General features: G+C 50.3%; 1 protein-coding gene across 1 annotated transcript; it reads right to left on the bottom strand.

Moving 5' to 3' along the window:
• Positions 1 to 1,710: 1,710 nt before the first annotated feature.
• On the bottom strand, positions 1,711 to 15,376 carry Bpifb6 (BPI fold containing family B member 6). Its single transcript, XM_004630974.1, has 15 exons — positions 15,277 to 15,376; positions 13,381 to 13,480; positions 12,348 to 12,452; positions 11,782 to 11,931; positions 11,576 to 11,639; positions 11,095 to 11,155; positions 10,283 to 10,374; positions 9,359 to 9,535; positions 5,372 to 5,425; positions 4,835 to 5,005; positions 4,084 to 4,151; positions 3,739 to 3,784; positions 2,865 to 2,928; positions 2,406 to 2,482; positions 1,711 to 1,743 (listed from the first exon to the last, which is right to left on the bottom strand). The coding sequence occupies exons 1-15, from the start codon at positions 15,374 to 15,376 to the stop codon at positions 1,711 to 1,713; spliced, it is 1,362 nt and encodes a 453-aa protein (XP_004631031.1).
• Between the last annotated feature and the right edge of the window lie 4,606 nt (positions 15,377 to 19,982).

Genomic DNA, 19,982 nt, shown 5'->3' with positions numbered 1-19,982 from the left:
TCAGATGTCGCCACCCACAGATTACCCAGGCATCTGTACCTCTCAGACCTGCCTCAAGGCTGCCACTGTCCCCTAGCTAGAGAGATGACAGGTGATGGAATTAGGGCCAAAAGACAGCGATAAGGAGCAGCTCTGGCATCCGGACCTCCTCGTTGTGTCATGGGCCTGTGCCAGGCTGGGATGGAGTCCAAAGGCCAGGGCCTCATGGGCCTTGGGGAACCCTGGTCCCCTGCCCAGGCCTATGGCCACACCACAGACACACTCACTCACACCCAGACCCTGCATCCAGACCCTGCCACAGAGACGCAGACAACGACACAAATGCACAGTGTGGACACACAGACGCACGGTCACCACCGCCCCCACCGCAGCTTCCATGCTGGAGCAGCAGCCAACCCCAGGGATCCTGATGTGCTCTTTTCTCAAAGTTATTGGATCTACCTTTTTTTTTTTTTTTTCCTTTTCTTATTTCTTTCTGTTCTAGCAAGTAGCACAGATTTTCAGGATCTACTTAAATTATTTTTAACTTAGTTATGTTAAATATGCATTCACTTTAAAATGGATCAATTTAAGAATATTAGAGCTGGGACATACTCAGGGGTAGAGCGCCTGCCTGGCATGTGTTGGGTTCCATCCGCAAAAGCACACCCTCCCCGCAAAAAAGTGAAGCCAGGAGATGAAGGAGATGAAGGGAGCAGATGCAGTAAATGTCAAGCTCTGATCCCCCCACGAGGTGGGGCAAGGGAACGCCCTCAGGCTGCTCCCCGGCGCATGCTCACTATGTGCACGCACGTGATGTCTCACGGCCACTGTGACGGAAACCCCTGCGGCCATCCTTCTCAGCCTCTGGCTGGAGACCTCCTGTGCTAGGTCTGTCTGTGGGCCAGGCACCATGCTCAGCATTCTGAATTATTCCATTTCTTCAGCCAGCCCTGCTGAAGTCAGTATTGACAATATCCCTTTGTACAGGTGAGGAAAGTGAGGTTTGTGTCAAGAAAGTGACTCACCTGCCACCCTCAGCAGCTGCAGCCGGATGGCAGAGCTGAGATTTGAACCCAGCAGGCTGGCTCCAGAGCCCAAGTTCCAATCCCGCCTCTGCCTTCAATTTGCCAGATGGCCTTAAGCCTACACCTCTCTAAGCCTCAGTCCCCTCATCAGCAAAAGAGGGACAGTCCTTGACTCCTCAGCTGTTGTGAGCATAAAGGGAGGAGACAGGCAGAAAGCTCTGTGGGGACACAGGTTCCCTATGAATGTAGTGTCCTCTATCAACTTGGTGGCAGAGAGCTAAAGCAGGAAAAGCTTTGCCCTTGCTAAGGCATGTGAACTTGGACAAGGCCACTGACCCCTGGGCTTCAGGGTCCTGTCATCTGTGTGGGTGACAGGAGACTACAGGTGAGCTGGATGGTATAGGGCATGGGCATGCTCCAGCCCACCCCAAGGCTGTCAACAGCTGTCCTCACACCCCAAATGAGTTTGGACCTCAAACCCACTAAAGAGGAGGAAAAGCCACACATCAGCTTGCAACAAAAGAGACTAAAGCATGGATTCTGTAAGGGCTTTTCTCCAGTTTATTGCTAAGCCCCAACCCAATCCTGTCCCACTCTCTCCTCTTCACAAGAAGTGGGGTCAGGGCCAAGCCGCAGGCTCTCATCGGGCAGCTCCACTACAGGGTGTAGGGTAGGAGGTGTGCAGGCAGGGAGTCCTGTGTGGTCAGGCCTCCTTCAAGTCCAGCACCAGGGCATTCTGGCAGGAGAAAAAGGGCCAAGTAGAGGGGGTTGGCAACCATGACAAGGCCACCCAGGCACAGGGAAAAGGCAGAGCTGGATCCACGCTCAGGAGATAGAAACCAGCACAGTGATTACACCAAGGTTGAAGTAGACTCCCTTGTGACCCTAGAGTGGGCCCTTCCTTTCTCTGGGCCTCAATTTTCCCACCTGTTAAGGGAGGGCACCCAACCCTACCTCCTGGATTAGAGGGATGGGATGGGGGAAACATACATTTAATACTCCATGCTCAAACCTAGGTCTGCAATGAGAAGCCTGTGTTTATGGAACACTTACTAGCTTCCTGGGGTGATTTATCTTAGTGAATCATAGCCACAGCTCTGTGAAGTCAATGCTCATATTTTCATTCCCACTTTAGGCACAAAGGGAGGCATAGAGAGGGGTCAAGCAATTGCCCAACATGGCAGATCAAGAGCATAGCAGAATTTCTGGGGAATCCGTAGCCAAGAAAGGTCTCCAGATTTTGGGGGATAGGATCTTGCTCCCGGGGTTGGCAAGATTATATTGATGATCACTGGCTCTCCCCAGTACCATTCCCTTTAGATGGAGGGAAGTGAGTTCTTGCTCGTCACCCATTGGCTGAAAGGGTGATTGACATGTCCTCCCAGCCCCGTCCCTCACCTCTATTATGTCCAGTTCGGCCAGGTCATAGTTGATAGCTAGAAGATCTGGGAGTGGGAGCCCCACTTGGAATACATCTGAGAAATACAGAAAGCATCATCGTACCCTGACTGTTCTGCAGTTGATTAAGAAGCTTCCTAGACCAGACAGGAAATAGTACAGTGATCAATTTATGTCTGCCAACTGCATAAACAAGGATGTACACATCTGCCATGTACTTACTCCCAGGTCAAAATCTCACTTGACATAAGGTCAAGGGTTGGAGTCTGATATGTGGGGTGGGCCTTTGCCTCTGGGCAGGTGATAGTAATACTGTACTTGTCTCAAAGATCAATGATAGCCATCCAGTCACTCCCTTTGGCTTCCTTCATCTGCACTCAGCAACTGGGCATTGAGACCACTCAGCGGGTCTCCCTTCTTGCTTAAGATGCTTCTTGCGCTGGTAAAATGAAGCCTCACCATTGACCACTGGGGTGTAGGCCTCTTGGAGATAATCCGTGATGAAGTTAGTTAATTCGTTTTCCTAGGGGAGAGAAAGAAAGAAAACATACACATGCCATTGCGCAAGCCATTGAATCCAGTAAATCTAATCCAACCCAATCCAAGGCAGTGCAATGTAATACAATACAATGCAATGAATTTATTCTGCGTCCCTCTGGCTAGGCCTGGGGACCACAGCAATGGATTTTGGAGACATCAGATAGTTGTCCAGATAGCATCAAAACTGGGGCTCTGTGTGCCTCTGCTCAGTCCCTGCTCAGGGGACATGTGGGGCCTCAAGTTATGATGCAGGAGTGGGGGAGTTCAGGAGACAGAGGTGGTGTTGTAGACTAACTCCTACGCCAAGGGAAAACCCAGCAGCTGTGATCAGTTATCTGCCTACCACCTGCCTGTCTCCATTTCCCTGGCTGTGAAATTAAGGTACAGTAGCACCTATTCATGGGATTTCTGTAGGGCTTCAATACATGCAACAAGGCACAGGACCCAGCACCTGCTGGGGGCAGGTTCGGAGTTGGGCCTGAAGCTCTAGAAACAAACAAAGATAACAGGTAGGCCAACTGATGCCAGCCCAGGCTGCCACTATCCATGGCAGTGTTTCAAAAATCAATCCTAGGAGATATCTCAATTCTATCTAGAAAAGGAAACAGGGACTCAGAGAGGTTAAGGGACTTTTTCCAAGATCACAAAGCAAGTCAGGAGCCCCAAACTTCCGAATTGACTTGCTCTGTCCTCCCAACCTCTGTGCCAATGCCTCTTCCCTGGTAACACAGAGGAACCAACACAGTCTTGGTCTCAAACCAGACAGACCAGGCAACACACATAGGACACTTACGTTGAACTTGCCAACTGATGAGGATCCCCGGGACAGGCTCAGTACTCTGTGGGGAGAAATGTTGGTCAGAGCCATTATCTCTGGCCCTGGAAAAAGAGGATCTCAGCATTTCCAACTCCTCCCTGATGCAAGGGTTCCCCTTTTGGCCTTCAAGTATATGTGAGTCTCAGTTTGCCTGTCACCTCTGATGGAACACAGAGCAGTTGTCTGTCCCCTCCATTCTCTTCCCACAGCTCAAATCTCCAGCTCTCCTGGATCAGGGAGAGAGCCTGGAGCAGGAAGCTAAGTGATGCTGGCGGTGCCCTTGCTGCTCTGGGGATGCCAGCCTGGGCCAGCAGAGCCTACCTGTTCAGAGAGGTGGCCAGCTGTAGCCGGTTCTCATGCACAGAGTACTGGATCCTCAGATTGAAGTGCTGGTGTGAAGAGGAAGCAGAGAGAGAGAGCAGAGGTCCGCAGTAGGAACTCCACCTCCAAGGCAGAGCAGGAACCCTCCTCTCCATCCTGCCCCCAGACAGCGAACCCAGCAATCCCCACACTCATGGTCCAAGCTTCTGACGATTTGTGGCCAGGGCCACAGCAGCATCACCCGGTGTACCTGGCACCCCGGAGGGTACCTGCACACACTGTGGACCTTTGCCATGCTGTGACCTTCACTTGAAGTGTCCTCCATGCCCTGCCTCAACATAAGCACTTCCCCTGGCCAGCTCCTTCTCAGACTTCAACCACTCTCAGCTGTCACATGCTCTTGGAAGGCCTCTGTGATTCCTCACACTGGGTTTGTGGTCTCTCAGTCTCCCATAGTTCCCTCAGAGACCTTATTCCTGACTTTACTGCTGCTAAGAAATGATATAGGCAGGATGGAGGGAGTGAGGAAGGAAGAGCTACCTCACTGGGCCATTATGTCTGATCTGTCCAGCCACTACAGGTCCAAGGGCAGAGCCAAGGCTCAGAGAGGTGACAGTGCCCAGGTCAGGCCACACAGCTGAGATGAATTAAGAATACCCCATCTACTTTTGGGCTCTCATTGAAGCTCTCCCACCCCCACCCCACCTGGATGTCTTTGAGGCTGGGCATGAGTGGGACAGACCCTACTCACCAGCTCCAGGAGGAAGAGGGATACAGGGCGCTTGCCCCGCTGAGCAGCAAACATCTCCAGGGTGCCGTGGAGGTGCAGCAGACTCTGTCCTGACTTCATGGTGACCTTGGGGGACTTATTTATCTTGATCTGGGTCACCAAGGGCTTTGGCTTGGGATAGATCTTGGCCACCTACAGAAACCAGCAGGCTTTACTCAGGGCTTTGGACAGGGCTTCATTCAGAACCAAGAGTCCCTCATGAACAAGCTGACTTCTTGGACACAGGAAGTGTGACATACAATGGTGGGATGTGCCTCTCAAGGGACACAAGGAGAAAAACATACAATGTAACCGTCTCTGTATCAGAACAAGGAAGTAGCAACATGGAAAGGCTGAGCTGTTTCAGTGCTGGACCTTAAAGATACTTTATGGAGAAGCTAGGGTGTTTCCATTTGGGACAAGGCACGTGTGGCATTGAAAAGCTGCTTCCCAACCCCCACCCCCCCGCAGTCCCGTCCCGGTCCCGGTCCCGTGCAGTGCTCTTTGGTTAGCACTCACCACAGGGAGGAAGTCAGCCAGGGTCCCTGTGGTTTGTGGGGGCAGCTCACCAATCTGCAAAATCAAAGTCAATGCTGGGGAAGGAAGTTCCCCACGCCCACCCTAACAACCTCTCTGACTCAATGCTGTGCTCCCTCTGAAGCCCCCTCTGTCATTCCATTCTCCATTCCAACTGACCCGGACAAGGAGCTTCTGGGTAGCCCAGACCAAAGCCTACAACTTCCAGTTCCTGAAGATCTCATCATGAGGTCAAATGCTGGGAAAATATGGACACATGGAAAAGCAGGAGAGCAGAGGGCAAAACTGATAGATGCAGTGGACAAGAGGAGTGAGTGGGTGGGTTCAGGGATGGGTAGCTACAGGGACAGTGAATGAGCAGTTGAGTAAGTGAATAAATGAGAGGATGGATGGACTGGGGGAAGGAATGGCACATGGATGGATGATGGGTGGATGAATGGGTGAGTGGGTGAATGAAAGCAATGAGGAATGGATGGATGGTGAGTGGGTGAATAGGAATGATGAGCAGGAGGAAGAGGATGGGAAGATGGTGCAATGGGAGGAGGAGTGACAAACTAAAGGAATGGATGGAGGGTGGATGAGAGGCACATGGTGGATAGCAAGTGGATAAAGAGAGGCCAAACTATCAGTGATAGAGGGATACAGAGATGGAGGCTGAGGCAGATAGAATGGGTGGATGAGCAGGAGAACACATCATGAAAAGCTGGGTAGGTATACACAGGTGCGGGTGGTGAGTGGCAGGTGCACAGATCCACTTATTCAACAATATCAGGCCCTGTTCTGGGTGCTATGTGATGGCAGGAAGGGACAGGTGGGTTGCTGTTTGGGAGGACAGAACTAGGCTGCGATTCCCAAAAGCTAAACACAAGTATAATTTGAGGGATTATTTTTCCTTAGATGGATGAGTGGGTGGGTGACCATTGGGCAGAAGGAGGGGGCTGACCACGGTACAAGAGATGCAGATGAATAAGTAGTCAGATGTCTGGACAGTCGGACATGGACATGCACACAGAAGGATGGTGGATGGTGGAAGAAGTCACAATAAACCCAAGCTCAAGACCCAGAGCACAGGCTCAGGGTGTGAGTGAGACCACCTGGGGGCCTGCAGATCCTGAATAGACCCAGAACCCAGGCCAGACGTGTGAGTGAGACCGCCTGGGACTGGGGCTGCTGGGTCCTGAATCAACCCAGAGCCCAGGCCCGGTGTGTGAATGAGACCACCTGGGGCCCACTGGATTCTCATTCGACCCAGAGTACAGGCCCAGCATGAAACCCTTCAGCAGAACTCCCTGCAAAGAGGTTAGAGGCAAGACCCACCCGGCTGATTCAGAAGCAGAATTTCTTGCCAGAGTGACACAAAGGGTTTAACTCCAACAGCTGCAGCAGAAAGAAGTGGAGCACAGCAGCCAGACTCCAGCCAGATCCAAGTAACACCCATCTGGAGGAATCTGAATTTCGAAGATCCGGACCAGGTGCTAAGGTAATAACTCTAAGCTCTACACCAAAGGTCAGAATACAGTGGTTAAAAAAAAAAAAAGCCCCTAAAAAACAGTGGTATACAAAATGACAAAGAAAAGGAACAAAAGGCAGTCTCAGGCCCCAAGTCCACCCAGTACAATTGCAGAAGACACTAGCATAGAGGAAACTGGAAATCATACACCTGAAATAATAGCATTGGAAGTAAAGAAACAACTGCACAAAGGTGTAGAAGAAATCAGATCAGAAATAATTTCTGAACTAAAAAATGTAGTGATAACTATAATCAAAGAAGAACTAAGTGCTTCTAAAGAATAAGCAATATAGGAAACCCCTGAATAAGCAATATAGGAAAGAAATAGAATGTATGAAACAGATTCAAAGTGATATACAGGAAATTAAAACCTCAATCACAAGCTGGCAAAACCATTTGAATGAAAGTGAAAATAGACTTTTTAACCTTAAAGACACCATTGTAGCTAGTGAAAAAAGAAAAGATCTCTTAAAAACAACTAGGATGCAGGAAAAAATAATTCAATACCTGCAAGATGATGCAAAGATGTACAATGTGAGACTAATAGGCATCAATGAGAAGGAAAGAGTCAATACAAATGATATAAAAAGAATATGGGCAGAAGTTGGAGCAGGGAGATAGCTCAGTAGAATAAGTGCTTGTCTGGCAAACACAAGGGCCTGAGTTCAATCCCCAGTTCCGTAAAAAAAAAAAAAAAAGAATATGGGCAGAAGTAATAGCAGAAAACTTCCCAAATATGGGGCAACAATCTGACATTCAGTAACCAAAGCATATAGAACTCCAAATAACATCAACCCAATGAAAACCACACCCAGACATATAATAATCAAGATCCCAGAAATTCAGCACAGGAACAGTATACTAAAAGCCACTAAAGAAAAGAAACAGATCGCATTTAAAGGAAAACCCATCAGAATAACGGCAGATTTCTCTTCACAAACCATCAAGTCAAAAAGAGCATGGAGCAAAATACTTCAAGTCTTGCAAGAAAACAAATTCCAACCCAGGCTGATATACCCTGCAAAACTCTCTTTCAAGTATAATGGAGAAGTGAAATACTTCCATGTCAAAGAATAACTAAACAATTTCATGATGACAAAGCCAAGCCTACACAGACTACTAAATGATGTTCTAGAGAGGGAGCAAATTGATCACAGCCCCATGAATGAGAATGGAAAGAACCCACCAAATAGGGCAAACAATTAAACACAGGAGAATAAGAGGTGTACAATAGTAGTCTTTCAGTTATTCTTTTGTGTTCAGCAGCAGAATATTTCCATGAGCACACTCTACAAATGGACTTCTCTTCCACCCTATGGGTCATGATTCCATCTGAGTCTACAGGGTAGATTTCAAAGAAATAGCTATATCTCAGTCCCACAAGTGATGCCTGGCCACCAGTAACTGTCATGGTCATTATGTATGTCCACAACACACTAGAACTTTGTGCAATATCCTATCCTCAAACTGGTCATTAGAAGTGCTGGTCATTTATTTGCCATTCAGGTATTTATCTTATGTTTTACTCTTAGTACTTCTTTGCTGTCATGAAAACTTTTTCTTAGTTCAATTGTTTTGAAACATTTAATTTTTAATTAATTAGTATTTAATTTTGTGAATATTGCTTAATCTTAATTTTTGCTCTAAGATTTATACTATATCTTTGACTTACAATGTATTTAAAAGACATCCTATGATATCTTCTCCTGGTATGAGAAACGTTAAAAAGTATATTTCCATTTTCTGTTGACTTTATATTACTTCTTCCCTGTCTTTTACACACATACACACATATATATGAAAAAAAAGATGTGTATAACCCAACATAAGATTGGTACTGTTTCATAGAAATCTTCAATGACCTTTAAATAAGGGTTCATCTAATGTATCTTTTATATAGTCCTGCATAACTATCATATTAAGAGCTCTTTATTGTTCATCCAGGAGCATACTGCAACTTCTCTTGCCTTTTGAATTATGCTCTTTGTTATTTCCTATATGCTACTTCTGGAGGTATTAAAATATTTCAAGTTTGTATAACTAGAAAATCTTACTTTAAGTTTTCAAAGGTACGTTTGCTAAGTATAAAATTCAAAGAGGACAGATCTTTTCTTTCAATCCTTTAGTTAGTCTAGTTTCTTACACACTTGGTCCTTTTTTTTCTTTCTAATATGGAATAAGATGTTATTTAATTTTGTTCTTCCATAGCTAATATTTTTTATGTATATGCTTTAATGATTTTTTTTCTTTACAATAAAGTTTTGAACAATTTCATTTTTGTGTATCTTGGTATGATTTTATTTAAATTCCTTGTGCAAAAATAAATAAATAAACAAACCCTAGCCCAGACTCCTTCCAGTTCTAGTGTGTCCCACAACCCAAGACCTTGTCAGATGGATAAGCAGGCAAAGACTGTCACAAAAAGAAGAGGCAGATAGGGCAGGCCCTGGGCAGCTCACCATCTTATCCTGGATTTTCACATCCAAGGACTTCTGTAGCAGGCCCAGCTCTGCTGTGAGGAAGGCAGCTGACAAGAGTAGCTGGGATGAGCCTTCGGCATAGTCCTCGGGGAATTCCAGGGCCTCCTCGGTGTTGGCCAGAGGGATAGTTTTGCCCATTTGCTGCTGCACCAGGGGCTGTAGGCAGTCAAAAGGAAGACAGTTGGCTAAGAGGGACAGAGGCTGGGTGAGCTTAAACCAGGCCCCAAGTCAGCAGGTCACTAAATGTTAGAGCCACTGCAGGCCACTGTGGCCCTCCCAAGGTACAGTGGATACACTGAGGTCCAAGAGGACAAGGGCATCAATCACTACTTTGAGCCCTCATTTATCCAGATATGGTTTCTACTTTATTCTCAGGAGCCAGAGGAGATGGGTGGTCAACACAGGACCACTGTTCAAGCCCCACTCAGGGGAGCGGTCACAACGCAATGAGTTCTTAGGAGTTTTGTCCCCATTCTTTGATGATACATCTCACCTCACCTCCTGAGGTTCTAGAGACTTAGTTGAGGACCCTACTTTGCCCCCCAATTCACTGTGGCTGCTAGCCAAGCCCTGCCTCCCCTGAGTCCCAGAGGTCCCACATGGCTATACAATGACAGGGCACAAGTGGCAAGCCCCCCTCAGTGGGAGAAGCAATAGCCATGGGAGAGTGTGAGGATAAGGTAGGCACCATCCTCACCCCAGAAATCAGCTGGTGGACTCAAGATTCATGCTTAAAGCAGAAATCAAGAGACATTAGGAGACAGTGTCATAGAAACCTGGTCTCCAACCCCAAAACCCCTTCTACCCTCCTGCCCACCCCATCTACCCAACTAAGTGTAGAGTTCCTTACACTTAGGAACTTTAGTGAGTAAGTTCCTAAGTCCCTCAGGCCCTGGAACTTACACTAAAGTCCACCTGGACATGGCTGGCTGTTGTGGTCGGTGCGGATGCCAGAGCATATTTGACGGTGCCCATACGGCCCACAGACACAGGGTCTGTGAAGAGGAGGTTCTGCTCAGAGAGGTGCCAACCCCAGGGCAGCCCAGAGAGGCTGCACTGGCCAGCTGCTCCCTGATCCTGTGCCTCTCTGTGACCCAAGGCTTCAGCTATAGCATGGAGGCTCTGGGGTTGGGCTGGAAGTCACACTGCTCTTCAGGGACAGATCCCCACACTCTCCAAGGGTGTCACAGCCTGAACTGAGGCGGAGTGGTGGGCTACAGCATTGGCTATCTTACAGATGATCAAACCGAGGCTCAGAGGAGAGAAGGGACTTTCCAGGCCATGATGCCAGGGGCATGAACCAGGTTTATCTGTCCCAGCTACTGGGATGTGTTTTTACCCACACTAGGATGGCCTGTAAAACCCAAAATGATGGAAGCAACAGGTCCCCTTGGTAAAGGCAACTCCAGCATTGCTCCTCACAGCTGGTTTGGCTCTGCAGGGCAAGAGGCTTGGGGATACATGCAGAATGGCTGAAGTGCTTGGGACCCCAAGGATGTCAGAGGGAATACTGCATTGAGAGATGAGAAGGGAAGACCCAGAAACCCTGGGGCCTCAGGCTTTCCATCTGGGCATTGAGGCTGGACACTCAGGCCTCAGGCCTCTTCCACCCCCAAGGCTGGGCTGGGAGTTGCCACTTGAGTGGGCAGCAGGGGGTGGAATCACAGCCATCCTGCTGTCTGAACATGGGCTGGGGTGACTGGGGCAACACTCACTATTCAGGCTGGCCCATCTCTCGTTCACATACACCAGTACTGCATCGATGGCTGGACACATCTGGAAGCCAAGGAGTCACAGATTGAGAGGCCTCACTCCTCACAGATCAGTGGAGCTCCAGAGGAACAACCTCAAGAGTGTGATGGGATTGGCACTGGTAGGGAAACTGAGGTCCAAGCCACACAAAAGTCAACGCAGAGTTTGAACTAGGACCCAGATCTGACAATGGCCTGCAAAATCAGTGAGGTCTCACTCCCCAGAAGCTGATCCTCTAAGCAGGGCTGGCAAGCTGGGACATGCGAGCTGCTCTCTCCCCCAACCCTGGCTCCTGGACACCATGTAGATGAACATGCCACTTCCAGGCACTGAGCTGACACCACCTCTGAGGCCTTCTCAGCCACTATGCACCAATGAAAGCCAACAGCTAAATCCACCCAACATAAGCAGGGTCAGCCAGGCCACACTGGGCCACTCACTCACCAGGCTGGGGAGGACTTTGTGCAGGGTGCTATCCAGGAACTTGTTGATCACCTTGGGCAGCATGCTGGGCACAGGCACCGGGACGGGCAGGCAGCACACCAAGATCAGGGTGTTGGGCAGAGGACATGAAAGGCCATGATTAAGTCCCATGTCTTGGGGTGGGGAGCAGTGTGGACCAGCCCTCCTCCCAGCCACAGCGCTCTCACTTGCTTGGCAGGTTGGTCTTCACGCTGACCAGGATGATCTCACAGTCCTCACTCTTGAACATGGGGAGTCCGGTCTCCTCATCCTGCAGAAACCGGTTGGTGGCTGTGATGTTCAGGACCACGATGATCTCCATGTTCCCTCCCGTGAAGCTGGAGATCGAGGCAGGCGGGCATCATGGGCATCTCTGCCACTCTCCCTACCCCTCTTTGCTCACAATCTCAGCATCTCTGAGAGGGGAGGAGGAGAGGGGACCACCCTCAGGCACAAAAGGGGAGAGGATCTGCCCAAGTCACACACCCACACTTTTCCCCTCTTGTTGACTGGGGGAACCCCAGCAGGAGCTTCAGTTGTGCAGCTGTCCTCTCCAACCCAAAGCCTTTCCTGATGCCTTTCTCCCTTGCTCAGCGCTTCCCCTCTTCTAGACCAACTGTTCGGTCTATGGTTGTGCTCAGTCCAGTCCCCATCAAAGTGAGAACCAAGTGTGCATCATCTCAGATCCCGGTACACGGCAGAGCCACAGTGACTGTGCCCACAGGGCTGAGACATTCCCTGTCCCAGGACTCACCTCTTGCCAGTGATGGTCATGCCTGTGGCCACACACTGGAAGATGCCTACTCCAGGTACAAAGTTCAGTGTGATGACAGGTGTGATGACATCTTTGACCTTCATACTGGAAGGGCACAGGCATCACAGTGAAGAGCACTGCGCAGACAAGGTCCGGGCTCTCAGCCCCAGCCTCTGCCCCTCTGGGAGGCCTTGCCATCCCTTCCATGCCATATTACAGCCTTCTCCTGGGCACACCATGAAATTCTAACAAAAAGCCCTCATCACATGGGAGGTGAGACACGTGACTATGTGACCTTGGTCCATCCCTTCCCTCCTGGAGCCTCAGTTTCCCCATAAATAAAGTGGACTTTGCTTAGGTCAGGGCTCCTCAGCAGTAGCTAAGAGGCATTTGGGGCAGTTCAATTCTTCATCACAACAGGCCGTTCTGTCCTCTCCACAGGAGGATGTTTTATAACGTTCTGACCACAAGCTCCTGGATGCCAGAGCACTGCCCTGCGAGAGTGACAATCAAAATTGTCCCCTCGGGAGCACAGTCACCCCAGTAGAGAACCAGTTTGTACAGGCTAAGGAAGATATGGTTCATGCATCTCCACCTGCCTCTGCTGAGCTCTCAGTGGGCACTGCTAGCCGGTCCCCAGTGCCATCTCCTGCCGAGTCCCAGTGTGCCCAAACCTCCCCTGTGCAGTCCCACATGGTCCTCATAACACAGGACCAGTTTCCTCCTGTTGTTAGCTGGTAGTTGGTGCCTATCCAGCCCTACCACTGGCAATATCCTCACTTAATTCCACACAAACTCAGGGATCTCATGGTGTGTGTAGGGAGTTAGAGGCTGACTTTCCACTATCAATTCCTTCTCAAAATGACCCTGCTTATGTCCCACATGGGAGCAAGCACTTACCCAAGTCACACAGCAAAACAGCAACAGGCAGGGAAGAGATTGCAGGCCCCGGGCAGCTGTCACCCACCATCTTGGGCCTTTGCCACAGAGTCCCACCCCAATCCTATCTATCCCCTACGCCACTTCTGCTTACTTGCTCAGGCCCTTGATGGGTTTAACCCCAGGCCGCTTCTTTCCTGCCTCCGCTGCCATCTTTTCCAGGATGTGACTCTCCTCCATGGCCCTCTGGACCTCTGGGGGGACAGGATCAGAAAGACGCTTAGCTGGGCTTCCTGCTCTGCCCTGCATGGCACGAATATCTTGAGCATCCCAAGCCATTTATAATCACTGTGCCCCACTGGGCTTGGCAATGCCAGGGATCTAGAGATGGGTCATGCCCAAACCCTGCCCTTCCCTAATCTACTGGAAAGAGTCTCCAGCAGTGACTTTCACTAGTGACAAAAGCCATAACTGAGGTAAGTACAGGCAGCTATAGAAGCCACATGAAGGGTTTAAGGTCAGAAGGAAAGAGCTGGGGAAGTCTGCCAGGAAGAGGAATAGGAATTTTACCCAGGAAGAAAAGAAACAAAGGATGACCTGCTGGGCAGAAGACACAGCAAGAACAAGGCCAGGGAGGGGAAAAGCAGGAAGGGGATGGAAGAGTGAGAAACCCTTGCAGCTGGAATGTGGAGAGAACGCAGGAACCAGTTTGCAGAATGCATGCCGTGGAGGCCCTGAGCCTCAAACTAGCGCTTCAGCCCATCCCTGTGACCCAGGTCGCCCAAGCTGAGCAGTCAGGGCTCATCTGGGAGCCTGTTAAAATGCAGGTTCTGAGTAGAAAAGTATAAAAACGAAATATAAGAAGTAAAGCCATGCTGTTATGTTGAGCTGTAGGGGACTCAGGTCAACAATTTGTGACATTGCCAGTCAAGCGGAAGACCCAATACTATTATGGGCTACTGGACTCTTTTAGAATATTTTGCTGAGTTTACACACCTATAATATTCAAATAATGGATCTTAACAAAAAAAGGGTATACAGATGAATGTCCATTTTGTATCTGTGTATTCAAAGTGGTTAGGATAGATATATAGCTACATTCTCTTAATGAATAGAATGATTTGTTCTAATAGTGTTTGTAAATAGGATATCAAGTCCGCATCTTGTACAGCAATTAACCACTAAGAAGAATGTATGCAGTGTGTTAATTATTGAAACTGTCCTACCGATTTGATTTGAAACTGTCTCATTGCTATTTATCAATAAAATTATGGCAAAAAAAGATATAGATATCCTGCATAATCCAAAATCTGTTAAAATTGAAGATATACAAAAAACTACCTAGTAATAAAATCTCAGGTCATTGCAGACCCACTGGAAAAACAAACAAACAAAAAAAAAATGCAGGTTCTGGGCCTGACATCAAGTGATGCTGACTGTCCAGGGCAGGAGGTGCCAACCCCAAATGACATCCTGACAGAAACCCCTCCGATGTTCACAAGCTGATTCCCAGAAAGGGGACAAATTCTCAGCTGCACAGACAATCCTTAGTCTTGTATAACTGGATTTTACTCCATTTTTCACCAAGGTGGCGGGGGGGGGGGGAGATTAAAAAATAAATTTGTAAATTTGTAAATCCTCTTCCAGGGGATTTTAACTTCATATTTCATTTTGTCCTGCCAGGAAAAGACTGACCTTTTATGTTTATTTACATTTACGGATGGGCAAACAGCAACACAGATGGGGAGTGACTTGCTTGAGGTCATACAGCAAGTTGATGACAGAACTGGGATTTCACCTACATCTGTCACTCCCACAGCCAAGATATGGCCACCAACCCCTGAGATCAAGCCCAGGAGAGACCCCTAAAGCAGGTTTTTCAACTCTGATTCTAACTAGAGGGAGCTTTGGGCCTTAATTTCCCCTTCCACAGAATGGGAGAATTGTGGACACATTGTATGGGTTTGGTTTGAAGACTATAGGGTGCTCAAGGGCCGCAGCACAAGCACAATCTCCCTCCACAGCCTGAAAGCACCTCCTGCGGGCTCACCGTGGTTCATGATGTCCATGCCCAGCCGAATCAGCGCCCCTGGGTCAGCCCGCACTCCAGGCAGCAGGCCGAAGAGCGCCAGACACAGGATCTGCAGCATGGCTCCACCTGTGTCCAACAGCCTGGATTGGAGGCAGCCCACCAAACCTTTGTCCCCCAGTGTGTCCCAGGCCCCAAAGCAGGTGGGACCTTAGATACTATGGAGCCAGGAGCCTTTGTACTCCAGTCAGCCAGCCATTAAACATCACCATGGCCTTCTCCCAAGGAACCAAGGACCACCCACATGCAGCACAGGGCTCTGGCGTCACCCCACAGTGTGCTTTCCTCTCTGGGCCTCAGTTCCTGCATGGGCTTGATGCTATCTGACCAGCTCGCATTGCATGTTGGTAGGAGATTCGCTCAGAGCATTGCCTAGGTTCAGTGTAGAGCCACACTGGTGCGCAGGGAAGTGCCACCTGCCCAAACAGGGGCTCCCATGGCAGCAGCCACATACCAGTAGCACTGCCACCCCTCCCACACAGCCGCCTTTCCACACAGAGTCCCAAGTCTCAGTCAAAACCCCTGAAGGTCTCCTAAGACATAGTCTCACCAACAGTACAGCTGAGGCTCACACAAAGTTTTACAGCCAACAAATAGCAAACTCATTCAAGATCTCCATGAGAATCTTGAGATTCAAGGCTCCCAAGGAACTCTGGCTCCACCGCTGGTGCCAGAAAGCCCCCTCCTACTCACCGAGACCTGAAATCCTCCTGCCTAGAACCACGAGTGTGTGCTGGTTCACGCTTTAGCTGCTGAAGGGAACCAAGGAGGGGTTCATGGTGGTCTGGCCTGTCAGCCTGGAGGGCGGCCTCCCAGCTGGTCTCTGGCTGACACTGGCCTCGAGGGCCCCTGGATCCCCAAGAGTTAAGACAAGCCCCTCATAGGCCATCTGCCCCCCAGCCCCTGCCTGGGCCTGTGCCCCTCACGCACTCCATCATATGCCCACCACATGGCAGGCGGGTGGGAGTGCACCATCCTCCATACCATCCTGCCACACTTGGACCATAAAGTCTGGAGGGAAGGCAGAGGAGAAAAGATGATGCCTAAGGGACAGAGAACTCATGAAGGATTCCCCAGGAGAACACATTTAGGTAAAAAGCAGCTGAGTATAAAGAGATCACAATGGCTATTCACTGAGGGAATACAACGTCCTTTTCTGTTTTGTCCCTATCAACTGAACAAGCATCTGGGCTGGAAAATGGTGGACCTTAGCTTTTCCTGGGCTGCTGGGAACACAAGCATGTGCCCTGCGTCCTATGCTCCAGGGCAAACCTCTCTGGATGCCAACCAGAGAAGGCCTGCAGCAGTCTGTTGGGCACCCGGGGGGAATGGGCTTGTTAGGTCTCCTCCAGCCCCAGCCCACCATGGATGGGAGCGCAGTCCCCAGCTCCTCTTCTTCAGCTGGAACCCACACCAGGCTCTGGTGACTTGAGGCAGGAATCTTTGCTGTCTTAGTATAGAAAAGTGACTTAGGGCAACATGGCACTCAGGTATTTCTGGGAGAAACAGTTAATGCTGGAGGGTTTTTTTCTTGACTGTGCTTTGGCCTGAGATGTCCTTCCTTTTAGAATGCATGCCCGCCCTCTACCTGCCTGTCATCTGCACATCTTTCAAGGCCTATCTCAGCCCTGGCTCCTCCACCAGGAAGCCTCTCCCTAGACCCCTGCTGTCTATCTCTAGCCTTTGCTGTTTTCTCCTCCCCGTCCTCTGCCCGCCACATGTTCCTAGGGTCCCCAAGCAGTTACCCAGCTTAGCTCTGAGCTCCTACAAAGCAGAGCTGGGGGTTCCCTTCCTGATCCCCTCTTAGCTGCTGAACCTGTTACCTCCTTGACCTTCCCTGAGCCCAGCACACTTGGTGGTCACGGTGTCCAGAGACTGCCTGTGAGGTGAGCAGCACTGGGGGTATCAGGACAGGGATGCAAGCTCTGGCCCTGCCACCCTGTGACCTCAGGCAAGTCCCTTCCCCTCTGTGGGCCTCAATTTCCTCATCTATAAAATGACACTACTGGATGAGACTCTCTGGGGAGTCCCAGGCAGGGCACTGACCTTACCTTGACAAGCCCACGGAGTTCTGCAGCTGACTGACACCTGCCTCCAGCCCTGAAATGAGGAAACCCTTATATTCAGGAGCCTGATCAGCAGCTTGGATAATTAAGGGCTTAATAAGGGCCAGATAATTATCTAGAGGCCCGAAAAACAGGAGCCTGGTGCTCACGTGATACTTTAGTCTGTTCCAACGTAAATAGCATGGAGGACAAAGGTGTCTGGAAAGCCTGGTGGCTGCACAGGGACAGACACTGGGGAGGGGATGTGGTTGACTAGGCGGGTATCAGTGTTCATGCTGTCCCCTCTCCTAGTCCCAGCATCAACTCTGAGGCTGGGCACATCCTAGACATAATCACTCCTGTAATAAACATCTGTTGAGTACTGCTGGGTGCCAGGCCCATGCAGGGTACTGGGGGGACCATAGGGGCATAAAGCACATAAAACACTTTTGCCCACAGAGGACTCCTGGAGCCCACAGGGCAGGATGGGTACCATAGAAAACACCATCACAAAACTGCGTCATCCCTGAGGAAGTCAAGGCAGGTAGAAGCACTCAGCCAGACAGAAACAGGAAGACTGTGCTAGCATAGGAGCTGGGCAACCGTGGAGACCCTGGAGCAGGCAGGGTGTCAGTGCTGGAGGGGCAGGGAGAGCCAGCTCCCAAGACAGGGAAAAGGGTCTCCAAAGTGAAGGGTGTGACTGGACCCATGACCTGTCCCTGAAGGTCCTCTCCAAGGTCACAAGAAGGTCCTGGCCAGGCCAGAGGAAGCACAGGATATGGAAAGCATCGGTGAGGGAGAATTTCTCAAGATCTCCACCTGGGAGTCCATGAAAGTGGAGATGATTCCAGGGTCACAGGACAAGCCAGCTGCAGAGCTGGGGCTCGCTTGGGTCTTGGGATACAGAGCCCCAGCTCTGTTCCTCTGAAGCTCCTTGGAAAGCAAGCTTAGGCCACCTCAAGGGCCTTTGGTGAGCAATTCTGGGGGCACCTGCCTGAGGTCATACTGCACAGAGGAAGTCAACGGCAACAGAGTGAGAGCAGTCCTGAGGCAGCCCGGCCACCCCCACCAGAGCTGGAGTAGCCATCCACAGATAGCATCTTTTTATCCCTGCTGACACACCCCCACAGACAGGGAAGGCCTCACGGCCTCCTACTACCTACCATAAATCTACCTATGTGCTTCGGACTCCAGCCACCTGCCCTCCCCACTCTCCCTCAGCCCACACTGGGTACTGGAGAGGGGTAAGGATGGGGCATAAGCAGAGAAGATGGGAGAGACACAAAGCTCTGAGGCCCTGTTGCAGTCACTGCCCTCACAAGCCGTGTGGCCTTGAGCAACCCTCCCACTCCCTGAGCCTCCCTTTATCCTCTAATTCTGTGATGCAGGTGATAACAGCAACAACGGCTCCACTTACCATGCATTTTGGCCAGGCCTGTGGGGTTTGTCTGTTATGTGTGGCCTCTGTACTCCTCAGAACTATGGATAAAGGGCACTTGGAAGCCTTCCCCATTTTGTAGATGGAGAAACTGAGGCTTGAGCCATTTGCCCAAGGTCACACAGCAAGTGAGTGGCACAGTGGTTCTGGGTGCAAGGAATTTTGGAGCCAAGCCAAGCCCAGCAAGGTCACCCAGTGGGTTCCTGCCTGCCTCTGGGGACTCCCTTCCCCATGGACCCACAGGGCCCTTAGCACACCCTCCGGGACACTGTTTCAATCTATTCGCCTTCCAGGACTGGCGGAGGTGTCCCTCACCCCAACCTGCCCTCAAACACTGATGGCGGCCTAGTGTCAAAGCTCAGTGTCACCTTGTCTCTTCCCCTTGGGCCCTTTGGGAACCCAGCAAGGGTGCCTCCAAGTCTGACAGCCCCCTTTCCCTAGCATGAGGCTTTCCACAGGGCTTCAACACAGACCTGGGGAGGCAGCTGGCCCACCATCCACTTACTATGCTCTTGCTGTGTGCTGGGCTCTGGAAAGGGTCAGAGAGGATGTCAGGTGGCAAAGAAGCCCCAGACACCAGTACTCACAGGATGCATCTGAATAGCATTTGCATGGCCAGAGGGACTTGGAGACTGAGAAGCAAAACACTGCCAGACCCCACTGCTGTGGCCAGAGGAGCCCACGTGAGAGCTGGAGCCAGGGGGAAGGCTCTAGTGAGGACACAGCAAGGGCAAAGGCCTCAGGAGGGGGTGAGCAGGGTCATGTTCAATGTCAAGGATGGCCCACAAGGTGAACCAGTGAGATATCTGTCAATGAGCCAGACCAGGGAGGACATTTCCAGCTCTGCTCCAGTATCACTTAGCAACCAGCTGCCTCTCTGCTGGACATGTGCCCCTCGACGTGCTTTCCATGAGTGGGGCTTCACCTTTAAAGGGAGCACAATGGAAACTTTTCACAGGGGAAGGCACTGGAGGAGTGACACACAACGGTGTTACCTCTCCCACAACTCTGAAAGCTGGTTGTGAGAACATGAAGCGACACCTTCCCAGCCGTGGGCCTGGAACTCCAACTTTCTGCCATCCCACACCCTTAGCCATAGCACAGCCCCTTGCTGTCCTCTCAGAAGAGAAACCAGGAAAATACCTCCCATGTTCACCCATCCTCCCCGTTCACTCTGGAAGCCA

Source organism: Octodon degus, unplaced genomic scaffold (genome assembly GCF_000260255.1).
Source record: "Octodon degus isolate 3935 unplaced genomic scaffold, OctDeg1.0 scaffold00037, whole genome shotgun sequence".
NCBI classification, from domain to species: Eukaryota; Metazoa; Chordata; class Mammalia; order Rodentia; family Octodontidae; genus Octodon; species Octodon degus.
This window is presented reverse-complemented; position numbering and strand designations above follow the sequence as displayed.